This window comes from Mastigoproctus giganteus, chromosome 4, assembly GCF_048544385.1.
Source record: "Mastigoproctus giganteus isolate SK-2022 chromosome 4, ASM4854438v1, whole genome shotgun sequence".
Taxonomy (NCBI): Eukaryota; Metazoa; Arthropoda; class Arachnida; order Uropygi; family Thelyphonidae; genus Mastigoproctus; species Mastigoproctus giganteus.
Genome location: NC_143578.1, coordinates 169,033,852 through 169,054,475, shown reverse-complemented (window position 1 = coordinate 169,054,475; position 20,624 = coordinate 169,033,852). Strand labels below are relative to the sequence as shown.

At 40.4% G+C, this 20,624-nt stretch overlaps 1 protein-coding gene across 1 annotated transcript in view; it reads right to left on the bottom strand.

The window, feature by feature from the left end:
- Nucleotides 1-20,624, bottom strand: part of LOC150087185 (nose resistant to fluoxetine protein 6-like) — a 170,653-nt gene that overhangs the window by 76,880 nt on the left and 73,149 nt on the right. The window contains exon 9 of the mRNA XM_090372400.1: nt 6,375-6,454. Within this exon, the coding sequence (XP_090228526.1) occupies nt 6,375-6,454 (80 nt within the window). The remainder of the gene's footprint in view (nt 1-6,374; nt 6,455-20,624) is intronic.

Sequence of the window (20,624 nt, the reverse complement as noted above, 5' to 3'; positions counted from 1 at the left end):
CCTCTTCCGTGGGCGGGTCTTCTTTATTCTTTGTGCCCCAACTTCCGTGGACCTCGAACATACCAGAACAATCCAGAAAGAGAAGCGGAAGTTCAGGTCAACTGAGAAGCGTCACAGCTCCTCCCGTGACCTCACGCGCGCACACCTGGTGACGTCGCCTACCTCTAATAGCGTTTCACCGTGAAATCTTTAAGAGGGCCAGCTTAAGCACTCTTGGCCCTTTCTATGGTGCATCTGCCTCTGTCTTAATGGGGGATTTGTCATGGTATATTACTTTCACTCACTCGTCAAAGAACTTCCATACAAACAAGCTACAACTACACAAGGAGTGACTGGAAGGTATTTTTGAATTCCAGTGTTTCTTAATCCATGTTGTTTGTACCAGAAAACCACTATTCGTATTACAGTTAAATTCACATAATATTTAACCATTTTTATTAATTAATGTAAGGACGGGTCCTTACAACTGCTTGAAAACAAGCGACTACGAGAACACAATGAATGCATACACAAAACATTGGAGGTGTTGGGGAAAAACTTTGACCTGAAGCAATCGGTTTGTGATCTTGCTGTTCAAACTAACCATCATGAGCAGCATCCTCCGGACGAACACTTAAACGCGAAACAGAGAGCTCCTACCCAAACCACCCCATCTTTATTACCACATGATCCCTCTCCATCCCCCATTCCTACAATATGTGTCTGAAGTTGTGTGCCCTGGATGCAGCACTAGACCAGTATATGCTGAAATCACAGCAGATGCCAACGGATACTCAGGAAATACTGCCCCACAGAACATCCAAAGCAGTCATCAGGAGCAGAACCTGCCAAATCGCACCTATTCGCGAACACAAAACTCACATACGGGGTCCTCACCCTCGAAACCGGATAATGCTTTGGCTGCTGAAGTACATCGCAATTGTGGCGCCGCCTCAAACAACGTGAGAAGTAACCATTATACAGGGACTACGATTGTATCTAATGTAAAGACCCATAGAGATACTACAACGTATGCAATGATTGCAAGCCAACGAAGAAAAGAACAAACACTGACCCGTAATCCAACTCTTAAGGAACTGAGCCCGAATCTTAAAGTTATTGGAACCAATTTGCACTTCAGCAAGATGCAAATTGCGAACACTCGAACGATGGACAAGCGGATGCGTAATGTCTTCATTAGTAGGCTCTCCCCTGCTACCACAGCTGATGTGGAAAACCTTCTTGCTGCATTCAAAATGAATGGTAGGGTCACCAAGCTATCCACGAAATATCCCACCTACGCCTCCTTTAAGATCGATGTAACTGATGCAGATTTTGAAGCACTCTTCAATCCTGAAATCTGGCCTGCTGGAGCTCTTGTTATGCCATATCTCGGGCATAAAGGGCAGCGATATAGAAGTAATGGAAAGGACTCCCACCAATGGTACCCTGATTCATAGCAATCCCAGATCTCGTTACCGCAACCAGAACCACAGACACAGAACACGAATATGCCGATCCTTGTGCTCATCAGTCCTAGATACACACCGCTGAATCGAGTAGTGCCATGGCAGAGACCACCCGTCCGTATCAAAGTACCTAGAGTACCTGCCTGCACCATCTTTTATCAGAATGTGCATAGTCTTAGGAACAAGCTTGACACTATGGAGCAAATTCTGCTCCCCGGATATTTTGACCTGCTCGCCATCACCGAAACCTGGCTCAATGATGATCAAGAATTCCTAGCGGCAGCTGCCCCAGCTGATTATGGGGTCGTATTCACATCTCGGATTGAACGCAAGGGTGGAGGCGTCGCAATATTTTACAAGAAATCCGCTTTCAAGTTATTGGATAATAAATCCAGTAACTCCCCTAACTATGAAGCAATCCTCGTTACGTTAGGATACAACTTCGTGACGTTTGACATCTGTGTGGTGTACATACCACCAACGCCTTCCCAGCAAATCATCCTTGAAGTTTCCAACTGGATAATCAATCAGCTGCATCCCACAGCTTCTCACTTAGTTTGTGGTGATTTCAATTTACCTCCTCAGCTATCTAATCTGAAAAAGGATCTTCTGGCACACTTAAGATGTGCTGATCTACAACTTATTAATGAAGCTCCAACCAGGGGGAATAATCTCTTAGATCTAGTTCTAGCCTCTGTCCCTTGCACCCTTGATTACATTGCAGAAACGTCATTTGACTCTGATCATGTCCCAATACATGTGACTGCATATCTGCCAGCCCCAAAATTAGAAGCCAGAAAGACAACAAAAAAGGTTGACATCACTAGTCCCAACTTACTTGATGTAGATAAGTGCATCAGAGCCGCCTCTCTCATTCCCTGGGTGACCTTAGAGACTTGTGACCCAGAGCTAGCTGTGAACATTCTCACAAACTGGATCAACACGGTTGCCAAATATGCTGCCTCTAAAAAGATCACAGTCAGTCCATATACAAGACTTTGGTGGAATTCAGAACTCAAAATGAGTTTCCAGCTGAAGCAACAGCTCCATCGCTCATGGAAACAGTCGCAAAATGTCAATGATCGCATCGTTTATTCAAGGGCACGGGCTCAATTTAATCGCCTGAAATCTGAGGCAATCAAATTATACGTTAACCGAGATCTGGCTAAAGGAAAAATTCCATACAAGAAAGTGAACCTTCATTTTCCTTTGCAACTTGATCCTGAATCGTGGTTCGATTTCGTCACAAGATTTAATCGTAATCCTATGACAAACTCAGATCTGGCTCTACTAACAGAGCCAACCCAGCAAGAAGTGTTGAACACCATTCAGATCACAAAACAACAGCTGATCGTCGCCATCAATTCTCTACCTGCCTCGTCAACCACTGGTGATGGAGTTCCCCAATTTATGCTCAAATGCCTAAGTCCATACATTATTCAGCCACTTTTATCTTCAACCAGTTACTCTCGAACCAGATTTTCCCACAGCAATGGACAAACTATCTCATCAAACCTTTAGCCAAAGTTCAGTCGCCATCGAAACCTAAACACTTCCAACCCATCTCCAACTCCTCCAGCCTGCTGAAGCTCCTGGAGAAGACCTTACTCCCCATCCTCACCAAGCAGATCTTGCCCAGTAATCCAGCCCAAATTCACTACTCCCTTCCAAACAGATCAACGATCACCAATCTGCTAGCCACCACGAATACTATCTTGTCAGCATTCGAGAAAGGCACGAACTAGCTGTTACTTACTTAGACATTGAGGCTGCATTTGATGCCGTCCAAGTAAACCAACTACTCACTCTCCTGGAATGCCAGTTCCAGATCACAGGGAACATTATGCTTTCTCTCCTCTCTTCTGAATAACAGAGTTATAAAGTTCATACAGGAGATCGCACCCTTACTAGATCCGTCACAGAAGGAGTCCCACAAGGAGGGGTCCTTTCCGGCCTTCTGTTCTCATCTATTATCTTCCCACTGGTTGCACATTCTAGATGTCTACTGAGCTATGCAGATGACATCAAGATACTCACTCCCATCAACCTTGGTCAAGGCCTCGATCTGGTAAAAACAGAAATTAACAACACTCTCACTGCAGTCACATCTTACCTCTGCAAGTTTGGGCTCAAGATCAATCCTGCTAAGTCCGAATTCATGGTGTATTCATTGAAGCAAACTCCTTCTTTCCAGCCTTCGGTCGGCAACACCCTCATCCCAATTGTGTCCAGCCATCGTGATCTGGGCGTTGTATTCGACTCCAAACTTCGATTCAACGCCCACATAGACATGCTCCTCACACGTGCTTCAAGACTCCGGTGGATAGCAAAACAGCATCTCCTTCATATCAGAGATAAAAAGACAACTGTGAGGTACATAAGAACAATTATCTTTCCATCTTTACTCTATGTTGCTGAAATTTGGGCATCAGCGGCACCGTCAATAAAGAAACCACTCTTTGCCACAGAATTCTGGCTCCTAAAGTGGGCCAACAGGAAGCACAACCTTCCAGCTCTGATCCGTACCATGCAGCTTGCCAACTCTCTCGGGATTCCACGGCTTCCCACCTTAGTCGACGACCAACGCCTCCTAGCAACAGTCAAGATGATAACAGGCATAATCGCAACACCTTCATTCTGGGATACGTGTGGCTGGAGGATTCCCCCTGCTGCCCTTAGGGCCAATCCCGAGCGCTACTCGCATTCAGCACGACTCCATCTCTCGGACAGGTTCCTCCCTCAGCAAATGCTCAAGCAAACCCAGGCACTTGACGCCGACCTGAACAAATTCGCTGTTGACCGGATTACGGAAAAAAATTATGACTAGTAGGACTAATCAGCAATGACTGATGTGTACCTTTCATCTGTTCTTGTCTGATTGAGCTGGTGCTCTTATCTCGATGTTAAGCCAGCTCAATCAGATTTAACTCTCATAAGGAGTTCTCTCCTTTGTATCAAAATATGTTTTCATTTGTAAAATTACTTTTTTTTTGTAAATAATTGTTCGAGTTTCCCGGAAGTTTCGGGAGTCTGAAAAAATGTAAATCCCTGGCTTTTTGGCCGTGAAGGGCATTAAAGATTATCTCTCTCTCTCTCTCTCTACAAAGGGACGGAAAAGTCCACTAGCTTAAAAATGAATTTTAGACTAGAGGACATGAATTATTCACTCCATTAAAAGTGTCACAAATTGCAATGTGACTGCTGAAGGAAGGAGGATGACATCCTTACCGGTATTTCTCTACCTCACAAACAAATAAAAGAAGCAGAGAAAACCACCATATGAATGATCAATAGCAAAAAAGGTGCTAGTGGGCATGACGAACAAGTGTTAGTTTCCGCATTTACAGCAGAGAGGTCATTATCAGCGAGTACATGCGCCAAGACACGTCCCATAATTAATATAGAAACTAACTGACAGGGTACCATTTCCATAGAACTAAGACTGCGAAAAGCAACTGCATAACCCCAGGGGCTCACATCTGGTGAGTAAAGGCTTGGCACACCCAGGGTCCTAACTGGATATCATCATTCTTCTCTTTCTTGGTGATTCCCCTTTACTTCTGCCTGTCTCTCTCTCTGGGTAAATCGGGATTTTTTTTTTTCTTGCTTGTGCAGAAAAAGCCCCAGCTTCTTTGCACCATATAGCTAATAATAATAATAATAATTAGATCAAGGTCTGCCTAGGGAGGTGGAGGATATTAGTGCCAAGAGGCAAATACATGGAGAAAGTTGTTAATGTAAAGTCTATCGAAGGCGAATTGCTACCTCTTCTACTGGTGGAAAGCAACACATGTTGAAAGGGCCTGATTGCAAAAAAGTTAACTCCTCCTCGCGCAGAACATTAATGAGCAGTACGTGTTCCAAACTGTTCTAATACCATTTTTGCTGTGTAACTGCTGAAAATGATATATAAGTGGTAAATCGGAGTAATTGATGTGTTATTCACCATTTAAATTATAAAAAAATGCTAAAGAAGTTTAAAAATACACATATTTTAAAATAGGAACTATATTGGCATCATAAAGCGACTTATCGTACGCTTCCTTACGTATGCGCAAGCAAATTTCCCAAAATACTTTTTTTTAGAAAAGCATTACACTTCTACAAAGGCTGAGGGGGTAAAGTAGTGGTATCAAGTAATATCAAGAAAGTACAGATTATCGATAATCACCATCGATATAATTCTATCTGTACCTGCGAAGAATTGTAAATACATTCCATTCATTTTGAAATTTTATTGATATGCACAAGAAACAGGTGGGGGATTTGAGATGTCTTGTTCACAGTTGGTAGGATCGCAGTCCTCCCCACTCTTGTGGAAAAGACTTGTGTTCGAATCCCGTCGATGACGGGAGGAATTTTTATGAGTCACTTTAACAACGTGGCTGAGTTATTCGGTCTCAGGCGAGAATAGCATGGTTTTTCGTTCTGGAAACAGAAATTCTACCTCAGAACACAAAATTTACAGACAATATACACGGAGAAACATGGCCTTAGTCGCCGATGCTCCTAAAATCCAACAACAACAACAACAGCTGCCTGCTTTAAAAATGTCTGTTTCAGAAAGATTCTTTTGTTTTTTGGAACAGGTCGAAGTCGCTGGGATTCATCTTAAAATATGCTGTTGCGCCAGTGTCTCCTACTTCCGTTGGTTCCGAATTTGCTGTGAACATTGTTCTTGCTTGGTGAGTGTAGTTTCGATACCTTAATACAAGCGTTGTACTTCTAAATAGCAAGAGTCTCATTTTGTAGCGTCAGAATTTCCATGTCTTCAAACATTTCTGTAAGAAGAAAGCCGTTGTACATATGCAACCATGTTACCACTACTTTTTTCTTCACCCTCGTGTTCATGTCCCTGGTGATTTTAGGGAATGTAATACTACGGAGAATACGAAAATTACACGATTATATGAACACAAATCCTACCTGAATAGTGGCAGAAAAACAATCAGGATGAAAACATAGATTTGAAAGTCAACGGACACGTACCAGCCATGTGACAGGCACTGAAAAAGAAAAGATTCTCACTTTAAGTAGAAGAAAATTATCATCTCAGCTGTTTTAAAAGACAATAAAATAAAATAAATAAACTACCTTTTATATTCATCATCAATGTGTAGAAATTTAAACCTTCTTTTTAACATTTTTATTGCAACTAATTTGTCTGTTCAACCTTTCGCAATGCTCCCTGAATTTTTGCTAGCAGTCTACAGAGTCGATCTCGAAATATGCATATCTAAGTCTTGATTACTGCAAGATCAAAGTAATCCTAATTTTTAATATACAACAAAGTGCGGAAGTCAGCATAGAATACGAAGTTAACTATAATACATCAATAGTGGATTATTATTAAAATAAAATCCGACACTTTACAATAAAATTCTTTAACCGCCGGTATATTCTATTAAAAATAAAATAAAATAAATAAATAAAAAAAAAAAAAATATATATATATATATATATATATATATTTTATGAAAACCCCAAAACAAGAGGTGTTAGAACCTCTAGTACTTTGTACCGTGCTTGGATTGGAGGTTGAGAAGACGAAGGAAGATATTTGTTGACATTAGACTTGAACTTCTGGAGACTAATTTTCAGGAAATGCGTATGAAGAAAGGTTGTTCCAGAAAACGGCAGTTGAAAGAATAAACGAGGAAGATGAAAGGTTAGTTCTCTGAGTTTGAAGTTGGACAGTAAATCGATGTTGGTTGGTGATGGCATGTGTTCGGACTGTTTTGAAAGAGAGAGCGGGAAATATAAAAGCCATTCAGAAGAACAGTGCCCATAGAAGTATCTGTAGAAGAGGCATGCAGCAGAAACAGTACGTCTCTGAGAAAGCGAGTGGAGACTCTTTTAGAGATGAATCATTAATTAACCTAACTGCCCTCTTCTGAATGGAATCAAGAAGCCTGAGAGAGGTTTCGGGGGCACCACCCCAGATGTGGGAACAATATTCCACGGTAGGGTGGATTTGCGATTTGTATAGAGGGAACAGCTGTTTGGAAGAAAAGTAACGCCGAGAGCGAAAGAGAAAACCAAGTTTTTTAGATGCAGTGGAAGCAATATTTGTAATGTGTTTGTGCCAAGAGAGATTAGAAGACAGGGTAATCCCCAAAAGAGTTATATCATTTTGCCTAGAAATTAGAGTGTCACTAAAGATAAGCATAGGAGCAGAAGAATCCATTTTTCGAGATATAAGACAAGACTGAGTTTTAGAAGGATTGAAATCAACTAATTGTTTTCTTTGCCACACTGGAGAATTACCTGGAGATCGACATTTAAGGAATTCGTAGCGGATATTCGAGAATTTGAAGCTCATTGAGCAGGGCAAGATTTCTAAAAATGGAAAGTGAAATGCAATGAGCTGTCATCGGCAAAACTATGGTTAGGATTTCCAGTCATTGGAAGAAGGTCATTAATATACAAGAGGGAAAGAACTGGGGAAAAGTGGGAAATACCACAATTAGTGGAGAAGTTAGAAGACAGAGAACCATCTACCATCATCCACAGTGAGCGACCAGAAAGAAAACTGGATAACCAATTACAAAAAACAGATGGAAAACCATAAGATGGAAGCTTGTTTAGAAAACATTTATGCCAAACACAATCGAAAGCCTTTGAGATATCAAGAGCAACTGCTTGTTGCTCATGTTACCTTAAGCTTATGTTACCTTATGTTACTGGTAATATTCTGGCTTATGTTACCCATAAATGGGTAACATAAGCCAGAATATTACCAGTGGATTGACACTGACGGAATTCCTACTGGCGGTCTTGGTCAGACGGAAGATTTCTAGGTATTTTAAGAGTTGACGGTTAATTGATTTCTCCATTACTTTAGAAAGAGTAGAAGTAATTGCAACGGGACGATAATTCGATGGGCGATTTATCTCTCTTTTTATTAACTGGCTGGATATGAGCAAATTTCCAAGAAGAAGGAAAAACACCTTTGGAATAAGAAAGTGAAAAAAACGTGGCAAAGAAGAGGTGTAAGTACAAGAGCACAGGTTTTGAGAACAAGCCGAGAAATACCATCATAATTCCAGAAATAAGAAATAAATCCGGCACTCGTACCAAAGATTACATTCTGCTCCAGGATCCATGAAAAATGATGATATTTCGCTCTTTATAAGATTCTTGGAGGATTGGCTTGTCCGTTAAACTGTTTTTGCTGCTAGAAAGATTTAAATTGCAGAGACAGAGAAATAGTATTAATTCTCATAATAGAACCAACCTGACCTGCCTTGACAAAGAGTTTTCGTAGTGTTTCCCTACTTTCAAATTAGTGCCCTCTCCAAAATGTTATTGGCCTTTCATTTAAAGATGAAACTGCTGTTAGACCGTGTTTAAAAACTAATTGGTCTCTCATTATATCTATAGCCGCGACACGCAGACAAAATAATGGTAAAAGAAGTTGTTCGATGTTGCCATGTGGTACACGAAATCAATTTTGAAAGCTGTAATATAGATAAAACAGTCTGTTGAAAGTATTGCAATTCCAGGAAAACTTGTTCAAACAGAAAGTGCATTCTAATGTGAGAATTAAAGCCCATGAAGCTTAATCCTGCTGGCTGCACGAACAGCAGGATTAAGTCACAGCAGGGTTTATAGGGAAGCATTGTTAAAGCTTACTGGTATAAATACATTCAGTTGTTTGTGTTTAATATTCATTGAAATGTGCTTTTCTGAAACTGGGCACCTACCCTTTCTCTTATCATTTCACTTCTCCCGATGTCAGAGGGCGCCTGATTTTAAAGGGTTTAGTCTGCCATTATTTTTAAATTCCAGTTTATTTCGGAGGATATAGCTAGTTCTTTATGTGGAATATAAATTACATTCTGTAGTACAATATTTTTATATTATATGGATATATTATAGGGATTTAATGTACGCTCCAGTATAATTGTGTAACTCAAATAATACAGGAAGCATCTTTATATATGGTTATTATGTTAAGGATTTGTAATTATATGTATGTATATACAGTATATATATATATTTAAATTAAGCTTTTAAATATGAAATATGATACGCGAGCGAGACCTGCCAGGTTCTTTACACTATCGCTTGGAGAAAAATACAAAAATATTTCAAAAACAACTTGAGTAAAAATAGATGTGTTTAAGAAAGTAGAGAATGTTTCAGTCATTAATCTTGAATCAAATAATTAACACGCAAAACTTTTTTGCGCTAGGCATCTGACAGGTCCCCTCTGTTACCGGCGGATTAATAAAGCAAAGATTTCGAGAAAATAAAATTGATTGACGGAATTCTTGCTAAACCGTCTCAGGAAAACCTATGGAGAATTGTGAAGTTCCCAATTCAATAAAGTTTCACGAATTACAAGGGAAAAAAAGTGTGTTTAATAAGAATTCTCATTCAGATTATCAATAATAACACTTGTCGAAATCAGTTTCCTCCCTGAAATGATTGACAGATTCTCGTTGGAATTATGTTCAGAAACCCAGATGTGTTAAGTTCTTCTCACCATCAGTTTTCAAATATCGTAGGTTAATGACCGAAAACCACGGGCTGTCGTTAAAGTTTCAATTCCTGCATTCCCATTTAGACTTTTTTTTTCTTGAGAACTTGGGAGCAGTCTCCAATGAACAGAGTTGAAAGGTTTGACCAAGATATTTCTCAAATGTAAAAAAAAGATACCGGGAAAATGTAGTCCAAATTATGTTGGAATCTTGTATGAGAGACACCAGTGGATCATTATAAAAGGCAAAAAACAACAAAATAAGTGTTTTGTTATCAGATAAACATTTTGTAAATAGAATAAGATTAATAGACCCATTGTTCAATTTTTAGTAGTGTATGTAACTTTTTTTCCAATGTATGTAATCTTTTTTACTACAAATGTTTTGATTCTAGTCCCTTCTCCCTTAAAATTGATGGGTGTGACAGCAATATGGCTAGTATATTTGAATTCAGCAACGTGACATCTACAAGAATCACTCTGAATTCTAACATAGTATAAAAAAAAATTAAATACCGAATTTTAACAGGAAGCGAAAAACATTTTTTTTTACCGACCAGTGGATAATTATAATTATCATTAATAATTATTAACAAGCGATCACTTACCATATTTCTCGGTGGAAAAAAGTTACTGATGAAAATAAGGTTCGTCCACCAATTTGTATAACACGTATTAAGTTGCCACTCCAACAACACGTGGGGCTGTGGACCAGATATCATCAATGGTACCAAGAAAAATCCAAGCATGACGGTTATGAAAGAAGGTAGCAATCTGAAATCAGAGTCATGCAATTAATTATAGTTTAAGCCTTAGGAATGAACGAATCTTTTGTCATGGATATACTCATCCTGAAAATAGCAAAATTTCCATTATCAGTGAGTTGTTAAATAAAGAGAACTTCCTACAACATGAGTATGTCACTACTGATTTAAATGGTCAATACTTGAAAATATTTATTTAAAGAATCGCATGTACCGCTCTAAAACGGTGTTCGCAGACCCCGGCTTTATAGTCCACCTGGGCGAATCTACACTAGCTGATCCGGGTACCTCTTTAAGAGGTACCCGGATCAGCTAGTGTAGAATCTCGTTCCTCCTAGTCTGACAGATAGGACTGTAGAGAGTTAGAGTAGTGTGTGTGTGCTGGGGACATTGTCGAGTCCACGTTATTTCAATGTTAGTTTGTTGTTAGGTTTTTGGCGAATCAGCAACTCAAACCATATTGTGCTGTATGTGTTATATCTGTAAATTACGTTACCGATTTGCTGTTTGCTGGATAAAAAAAGAAAGAAAAACGGAGTTTCCGGAGGAAAAATCATGCTACCCTATCCTGAGATGGAAATATTCCGCCAAGTTGAGATTCGAATTTGCGTCTTTTCCATCTGGTGTGGAGGACGGCGATTCTAATAATTATGCTCTTCACGAGGTCATTATGTCCAGGAGCTGGATATATTCTTATAATGTGTATGCCCTATCCAAAAATTTTAGTATCTCATACAACGTGTCAGCTCCACCTTTTCTTACTACTGAAAACATTGGAATATATAGATATAAGCTTTATTGTATACAAAAGGATGTATACAACGTACCCTTCACAGTAGAAATGTCAGGGGTATCACATTGGCTGGTGGACAGAATTCCTTGAAGACGGGGCCCACATCGAGATTCGGGTTCATCCCCACGAGGGCCAACAATAAGCTTCAGTTAAATTATTTACAATATATTCATAAAGATATGATACAGTACTTTTGATATTACATACAATGTTATACAGACATACTTTTTCAATTTATTATAGTGCTTGAAGTATTTTTTTAATTTTTTTTTTTTCAAAGTATTTTATTATTTTTGGCAGGCTCCAGGGTTTCCCCTATTCGCCGTATACTGCCACATTACTGTGCAGTTTACCTGGTTGAGTTTTGGTCATTAAGGATCTCTCTCTCCGGTATTTGCGATCCTTGGCAAATATTTTAGAGGTCGCCATCCATTGCTTGCACTGTGATGAGCATCTGCACGGTGAGAAAACGGTCGCTAAGGGCTAGTATATTAGGGTTGGCTATAATTGTGGGAGCTGGCCTCAGTCTGGGTTGAGAGACTCTCCAGCTACACAGTTCCCAGATGTTTGGCTCCGAGATTATTCCAGTGGTCATTTTGGCAGTTAGGGTGAGGCGTCTTTCCATTATAAGATTTGGCAATCGAACAAAGTTTAGTGCGATTGCCATCGCAGTTGTTCTTTGTTAGGGTGGACGATGATGTTTATGTGATCCAACGAAGGAGCCAGTATTTGGAGGAGTACATAGTGGCATAGTGTTTTGTGGAAGGCGCCACAGGTGGTTTCCCACATCTGCACCATGGTACTTTGTGAAGAATTTACAGAATCTCTGTAAAAGCCAGAAAAAGTATAGTGTCTGGTTTGTGACAGAGTTGTGCTGTGGTCTGTTGTTCTGTCTCTGGCTGCTTAGCCGCAAGGCCCCTAAGGGAACCCCACATTGCCCGCCACCACCACTGGGAGGTGAGCCAGGCTGCCCATTATACTCTGGCTGGCCTCCGCCAGGGTTGCCTAAGCTTCCTGACGGAGACCAAAAAAAAAAAAAATTAAAAAAAATAAAAAAATAAAAATAAAATAAATAAAAATAAATAAAATAATAAAATAAAATAAGTAAAAAAAAAAAAAAAAAAAAAAAGAGAGAGAGAGGAGCATAGAAGAAGAAGAAGAGAGGATTACAGGAGGAATGAATTTGGGTGGGTTGACAGCGGAGAATAAATCCACCCTCATTTAAAAGGCACAGGGGACAGGCGCCCTTGTCTAATTGCCAATGGCATAGTGCCAACAAATCCCGCACTGAGGTCAGTGCCAGCAATCCCGCACCTAGATCGGTGCCAGCAGTGTATCCTACCCATTTCGGGTTTGCGATGACTTAAATCCCGCACTCCGAGGAGTGCCAGCATCCCGCACCTTGGATGGTGCCTGCAATACATCCTACCCTATTTGGGTTTGCATGATTATGTCTGCTTTTTTCCGGGGGAATGGAGAGTTATCCCACTCCGGTCCGGTTTAGTTCTTGGGCTCTGAGTTCTGCAATCTTAGCTCGCCTAAGTGAAAACGTTTCGTGCGCGTAGGTGGTTAATGCCTTATAGGTAGCTTCCTCGAGTAGCAGAGTGGATTCTTGATTGCGAGGGTTTCTCTGTATTGTGGTGAGTAATTTAAGCCTAATGTTGTCGTAGCTGGGGCACTCATACATGAGGTGCCCCCAGGACTCCTCTTCGCCGCAGTGGCAACGTGGATCATTCTCAATTCCCATGGCAGTCAGTTTTTGTTGGAAGGATCCATGGCCGGTGATGATAAAGGTCACATGGAGGCCAGGCGAAAACCAGGGTGGAGGTTCTGGGTGAGTTGAACTTATGGATGGAAGGAATCGTTTTGTGATGGCCCCTTTTTTTGTGGTGCCCCAGTCATGTTGCCATATCTCTTGTAGATGTTGGGTTATCCGTTGTCTTTCCTGCCTGGTGCCGTTTGTGGTGTCAAGTTGAAAATTTAGCAGTTGTGTTGGAACTCCCTTCCTTAAGTGATAAAAAAGCCCTCTTTTAACCACTTCTAAGTATAGTGGCTCACATCCAGCTTTTACTTGCAGAGCAGGAGTGCTGACGGTGCGGCAGGCCCTGCAAATTGAAAGGAGCATGAATCTCTGGATTGAATCCAGCTTACGTTTATTTCTTGCTAGGATGGCTTTTCGGTACCAGATGGAGGCACCATAACACACAATTGGCACGTATGCCGCTTGGTATATCAGAGTAAGAGCTTTGTGCTTCAGCCCCCAGTCTGCCCTGCTGACCCGCCTTATCATAGCACTGTACCTTTGAATTTTGTTAGCTAGATACACTTTAGGTGGTGGTGGAAGGTAAGCCCCGAGTCTAAGAAGATACCTAGGAGCTTGACTTCAGTGTGCAGCCGTATGGGCATAAAGTTTAATTTTATTGTAGGTGGTCTTATGATTTGTAGCCTGCCTTTAAGGAGTATGGACTTTGTTTTCTCTCCTGAAATGGTAAGGTTGTGCAGGGCTGCCCAGTTCTGAAGTTTTACCAGTGCTCCATTTGCCATTTTCTCCAGGTTCGTCCTGGTGTTAGCACATACCAAAAGTACAAGATCATCCGCGAAGGCCAAGGACTCACCACCTCCCAGGTCCATGCCGAGGAACTCATCAAGGACAATAGACCAGAGGAAAGGGCCAAGCACAGAGCCCTGCGGACAGCCTCGATCGATGTACCTAGTCACTGTCTGGAATCCGTTGGTAACTTGTACTTTTCTACCAGTTAAATATGACCTTAAACTGTTGTATAGGTTGTTGGAAACATTTGATTGCCGAAGCCTCCGAAGAACACTGGGCCACCATAGTCGATCAAAGGCCCCAGCGAAGTCTACCATGATTGCAAGGGAGTACTTAAAGTCTGTAGTACACGCGCTTGAAATTCTTGGGGGCTGTAGATGCCCATATTTCTGAGGCGTATAACACGACGGAGTATACAGAGGTGTATACGTACCGCCGAGTCACATCCAGATTCCTAACGTGGAGTAGCTGTTGTTTGGTAGTCAAGCGCATTTTGCAGAATTTTGGTATGAACTTGTTAATGTGGGGGTTCAAGGTCAGTTTGCAATCGAAGACGACTCCAAGTCCTTATGGATATTTACCACCGGAAGGAGAATGCTATCTAGAGAAGCTTGGACTTCAATGGATTGGTGCTTCAAGGAAAAGACGATTTTGCAGGATTAATAAGTAGTCCAAAATGATGGAGATAGGATCCTAAGTCGTGTAACTTTCGAGTGATAAATTTCATTGATATTTGAGTTATGTTCGCCGGGGTTAATCTGGGTATGTAGCTTAATATCTTCAACATAGCAGATTATGTCTTCTCTTTGTTGCACAAACGGAATAATGGCTGCAGGAAATAATACTACAGAGAGGACTCCGCCTTGGGAAACTCCCGCACGCAGTGATTTTTCTTGGGGTTATATCTTGATCCGCTGTCAGAAAGCATGTTGTGATAAACCACAACATGTCACCTTTTATATGGAATTAATTTTCTAGGACGTGAACGAACGAGGGAATGCTGATTGAGCCGAAGGCAACTTCCAGGTCGACGTCCGTGACTGCCAGTTCTGCTTTAGCTTCTGGTGCTCTGTGAATGGTCAAACTAATAGAAGAAACTTACCTGCGAAAAAATCTATACCTCTAAAATATGTATATATTTCAGAGGTGTATACAGTATATCTGTATAATCTATAAAATTATATAATCTATACAGGATGTATAGACTATATAAACTATAATCTATACTTCCTCATTCATTTCATAAATATACACATTCTCAGTTTCAATCTCAATGATGTACAATTCCACTTACAGTCTGTCAAGCCCCACTTGGTTCTTCTGACAGAATCACAACTTCGAGCCTTCTGTTTTCATCCATTATCTTCCCACTGGTTGTACATTCTCGATGTCTACTGAGCTATGCGGACGATATCAAGGTACTCACTCCCATCATCCCCGGACCGGGGTTCCAGCCCGTCACCACCAAATACGGAGGATGTGGAAAGGTCAGGGAATGACCACCGCATATCCCGGAGCAATATGGCCTTAGTTGCTAATGCTCCTAAAAACCCATCATCCCCGGCCAAGACCTAGATCTGGTAAAAGTGGAAATTAACAACACTCTCACCACAGTCACATCTTACCTCTGCAAGTTTGGGCTCAAGATCAATCCTGCTGTCCGAATTCATGGTGTATTCATTGAAGCAAACTCCTTCTTCTCTCCAGCCTTCGGTCGGCAACACCCTCATTCCAATTGTGTCCAGCCATCGTGATCTGGGCGTTGTATTCGACCGAAAACTTCGATTCAACGCCCACATGGACATGCTCCTCACACGTGCTTCAAGACTCCGGTGGATAGCAAAACAACATCTCCTTCATATCACAGATAAAAAGATAACCGTGAGGTACATAAGAACAGTTATCTTTCCACCTTTACTCTATGCTGCTGAAATTTGGGCGTCAGCGTCAATAAAGAAACCACTCTTTGCCACAGAATTCTGGCTCCTAAAGTGGACCAACAGGAAGCACAACCTTCCAGCTCTGATTCGTACCACCAAGCTTGCCAACTCTCTCGGAATTCCACGGCTTCCCACCTTAGTCGACGACCAACGCCTCCTAGCAACAGTCAAGATGATAACAGGCATAATCGCAACACCTTCATTCTGGGATACGTGTGGCTGGAGGATTCCCCCTGCCCTTAGGGCCAATCCCGAGCTCTACTCGCATTCAGCACGACTCCATCTCTCGGACAGGTTGCTCCCTCAGCAGATGCTCAAGCAAACCCAGGCACTGGACGCCGACCTGAACAAATTCGCTGCTGACCGGACTTACCGGAAAAAAATTATGACGAGTAGGACTAATCAGCAATGACTGATGTGTACCTTGCATCTGTTCTTGTCTGATTGAGCTGGTGCTCTTATCTCGATGTTAAGTCAGCTCAATCAGATTTAACTCTCGTAAGGAGTTCTCTCCTTTGTATTATAATATGTTTTCTTTGTAAAATTACCTTTTTGTAAATAATTGTTCAATTTTCCCGGAAGTTTGGGAAACTGTAAGCCCCTGGATTTATGGCCGTGAAGGGTAATAAAGATTCTCTCTCTCTCTCTCTCTCTCTCTCTCTCTCTCTCTCTCTCTCTCTCTCTCTCTCTCTCTCTTTAACTATGGGTTGATTCAATCAGTGTGTGAAGACGATCCTTGTAATCAATTTTTTTTTTTTTTTTTAGTTATATATATTCAAAGATTGTATCGTCGCACAAGCAATCTTACTAATTAATTAAATCAGAAGTTCCAGTTTCAGAGTTTTCCTTTCTGTCTCCCCAGCCAAGGTAGTATCAGCTTAGCTTTAGGGCAGTGTTTAGTGTTTAGGGCAGTGTGTTGTTCTTGGAAAAAAACTATTTAACATATTATAACATTATACAGACATATATACAATTCACTTACATATACTATTCTTATTGCAGTTTCCCTACACTAGTTATTCTGATTTGGCAATTAACTAAACACACCTTACATAAACTACTTCTTCTTGTCTCATCCCCTAATTAACTCCTAACACTTGTACATTCACTATACCTATTTCCTTTACTCTGAGGTACAATACTATTTCATATAGAAATAATTAAAGTGTTACATTCATCCTTAAACTCTCTGTTCTCACTACACTGTTACAATATTAAATCTGCATTACACTGTTACAATACCAATCTTCAGTCTCCTAATTTCTCTCTTTGTTTCTAATCATTCAGATAAACCAATTGTACACAAATCTTCATCAATTAAAACACTATATTCAGAGTTGCTCATATAACTTTAATTATCTATCTTTTTAAAACATATTCTGAATTCTTCTTTATATACCTTACTACCCTTCTAATATATTATGGTTATTTGTATCAATTTCATCTATTACTCATTCCTTCGTTTCCCTAACGTTATACACTAACCCCTTTTTAACATTATATACTGTTAGTATATCTACCTCAGCGATAATTTATCTTTCACCTTACTTTCTAGGGCTACCCCCGTTTCTTTAATTACCCCACTAATTCACTAAGAGTCCTTGTTAACTTAGTGCACTTAATATATCACTCAACTACTTCTATCCTTTTCTCTTCTCCAGGGAGGGTTCAAGCTTCCATCTTAGGCTCTCCAGGCTATCTTCTAAGGCTGCTTTCTTCTGCTGCCTGCTTTCTCACCTGCTTTCTCCTGAATCTGCTTCAGATAATTTTCCGGAACTCTTGGCTGCTTAGTTCTGACATCCTTTCTCTTGCTTTGAATACACAATTCCTCCTTTACTCAGGATTACTCAGATGTATCATTCTCCAAGGGGTCGTTCACTTAACCGTCTTTCATAACCTTTTGCTTATCATACTTAGCCTTGCCGTTACTTTTCTACTCTTAACTATTTTTCCCTTTCTGTCTAGGACCCTTTTTTCACACTCCCTACATTTCTGCACTGCCCGACTTACTTTTCTTCACCCCGTCTCCACGATCACTCTTTTTAGCCACACTACCTTTCTAACCACTTCTCTTTTTCCTCACACTCATCCCCCACTTTTTCTCCGTCGTTTTGCACCTTCCCTCATAGAACTCTCCACCAAACACAAAAATTCTCCTAACTTTCCACCTTTTTCTATTAGTAAAAAATTCCATAACCTTTTTGCCCCGTGTGCAAACCAAGGCTTGTTCAAATAATTTTCTCGTCTAGTTATCAGGGTAGCACAAGCCTTTCATGTCTGCCGTCGTCTCCCAGGATAGCCATTTTCATCTTTTCCCATTTTCGAAAATGTTGACAATTTACCAAAAAGTCGCCACAGTGACCTTGTGTTTTTCGACCCAAACGCTAGCCCATCGGGACTTATGTCCAGATGTCGCATAGATCAAACGTTTCTTAATCAGCGGCATTTCCTTGACTCACTGTTCTGTTTCCAGTAACCCATTTCCGCTTGTTCACTAATGACCACTCCTTCCCTGTCTTTTCACTCCTTTTTCTCCCACGCATATACAATTATGCTAGTTTCTCTTCCGTTTGAGTGCTATTCCATTTACTGATCTATAATCGCTTATCTCTAAATCTCGTATTCATCCAATATATGCTTCTGTTAAATGCCAAAAATTCCCTTCCATATCAAAGATTAAATTATTCCCAAATTACAAAATTTTCCATAACTTCTAAATCTCCATATTCGTAAGATTGACATCTTACAAGTGCTCATTTCAGTTGCCCTAATTATTCGCTGTTCGATTCCTTTCGCTTCAAAGGTAGTATTTGCGGTTATGTCCATTCTGACGTGTCCTAGGCATTTAATAATTTGGAAAAAATCTTGTTTAGAATATCTCTCGGTTAAAATCTCTCCACCGCATTCTATCATATTCATCTGTTGCCTCTGTCGTTTTTCCAACGCCACTAATCACTTGGAATTCTTTGACTTACTTTCTTTGAAACTTGACTTTCTCCAGTCAATTTCCTAACAGTAGGGAAATTTTCCTTAGTGATTTATTGTTCACAACTCCAGCTGGCTTCCATTTTCTATTCATTGGGACCCACTAGTAGGGATGCCGAGATTTTTGTAATTACTAATGACCTCGAACAGATTGTTCATTTGCCTACCAGAATACCCAACAATCCTAACCACAAATCAAAATACTTGATCATTTTCTCGCAAACAACACTTTCAAGTATACGGTCGAGGTGAATGGATACTCTGGGGACTTCAGGGCATATCTTAATAATGGTTTCTTCTCAAATTAAAATTTTCTCACCCTCGTTGGTAGCACGTTTGGTAGCATCGCAGCCCACCCCCACACTTGGTAGAAAAGAGCTTAGTTTTAGTCTCTTCGATGATGTCAGGAAATTTTATGGTCCCATTTCACAACGTGCATGAATTAATAGGTATGAGGAGAGGGTAGCATGGCTTATTTTTTCCCAGATCAAAGATCTCTAATATGGATGCCATCAGTGTCGATTCACTGGTGATGTGTTGGTTTATGTTGTCCATCTATGGACAAATTTAATGGAAATTATTCGTTAAACTCAGGCTTTTGATATTTTCATTGTGTTTAACCTGAAAGTGTTATAAATAAGCTTCCATCTTATGTATTTTCGACAGTTTTCTGTAATTTTTTAAATTTTTTTGTACGTTTTCTGTAATCGACACAGAAGTTACCGGCTCACCACAAACAACCATACTATACATCATTCTAAATCACTACAGCAGAATCTAACTACAAACTACTCAGCCTTGCGTCATATTCAACCTAGACGTAAATGGATGTCCCCTTAACTAATAAGGCTCGTGGCAGAGAATAAAAATGTATGGGATGCATATAAAGTATCTGTTGACACAGAAGCCTATGGCAGATATAAATCAGTCTGCAGTCAAATCACAAAGGGGATCACGCAGGCGAAGGCATATCACGAGAAATCCTTAGCAAAGGATGCAAAGAAAAACAGCAAAGAGTTCTTTACTTATGTAAACTCTAGAAAGAAAGGGATGAATCCGATTGGACCACTTAACATAGATGGGTTGACTATTGATGATCATGCTCAGATAGCTGATAAACTGAATGAGTATTTTGCATCCACATTCACACATGAGGAGTTATTCAATGAGGGGAGTGTCAGAAGTTTATCAAGCTCTAACAGGGAGCTAAGTGATTTTGTAATAACTGAGAGCAAATTGGAAGAGAAATTGTTGAAGGTAAACATAAAAAAGGCACCTCGGATGAATGGTATCTATCCAGTTATATTAAAGGAGGCAGCAAAGGAAGTAAGTAAACCCTTAGCCATAATTATAAGAGCTTCCTTGCACTTAGGGGAGGTCCCCATGGACTGGTGGTGTGCAAATGTATCACCAATTCAAAAAGGGAGTTCAAAAGGTGATCAAGTAACTATAGACCTGTTAGTTTAACTTTTGTTTCGGAGAAAATAATAGAATCACTGGTTAAAGAAGCATTGCCGGATCATCTACACAAGTCTGTAGTAATAGTTAAGACACAGCATGGGTTTGTTAAGGGGAGGTCTTGTCTGACTAATTTGATTGGATACTATAATGTGATCACAAAGGAACTGAATGCCAAAAATAATTTTGATGTCATATAT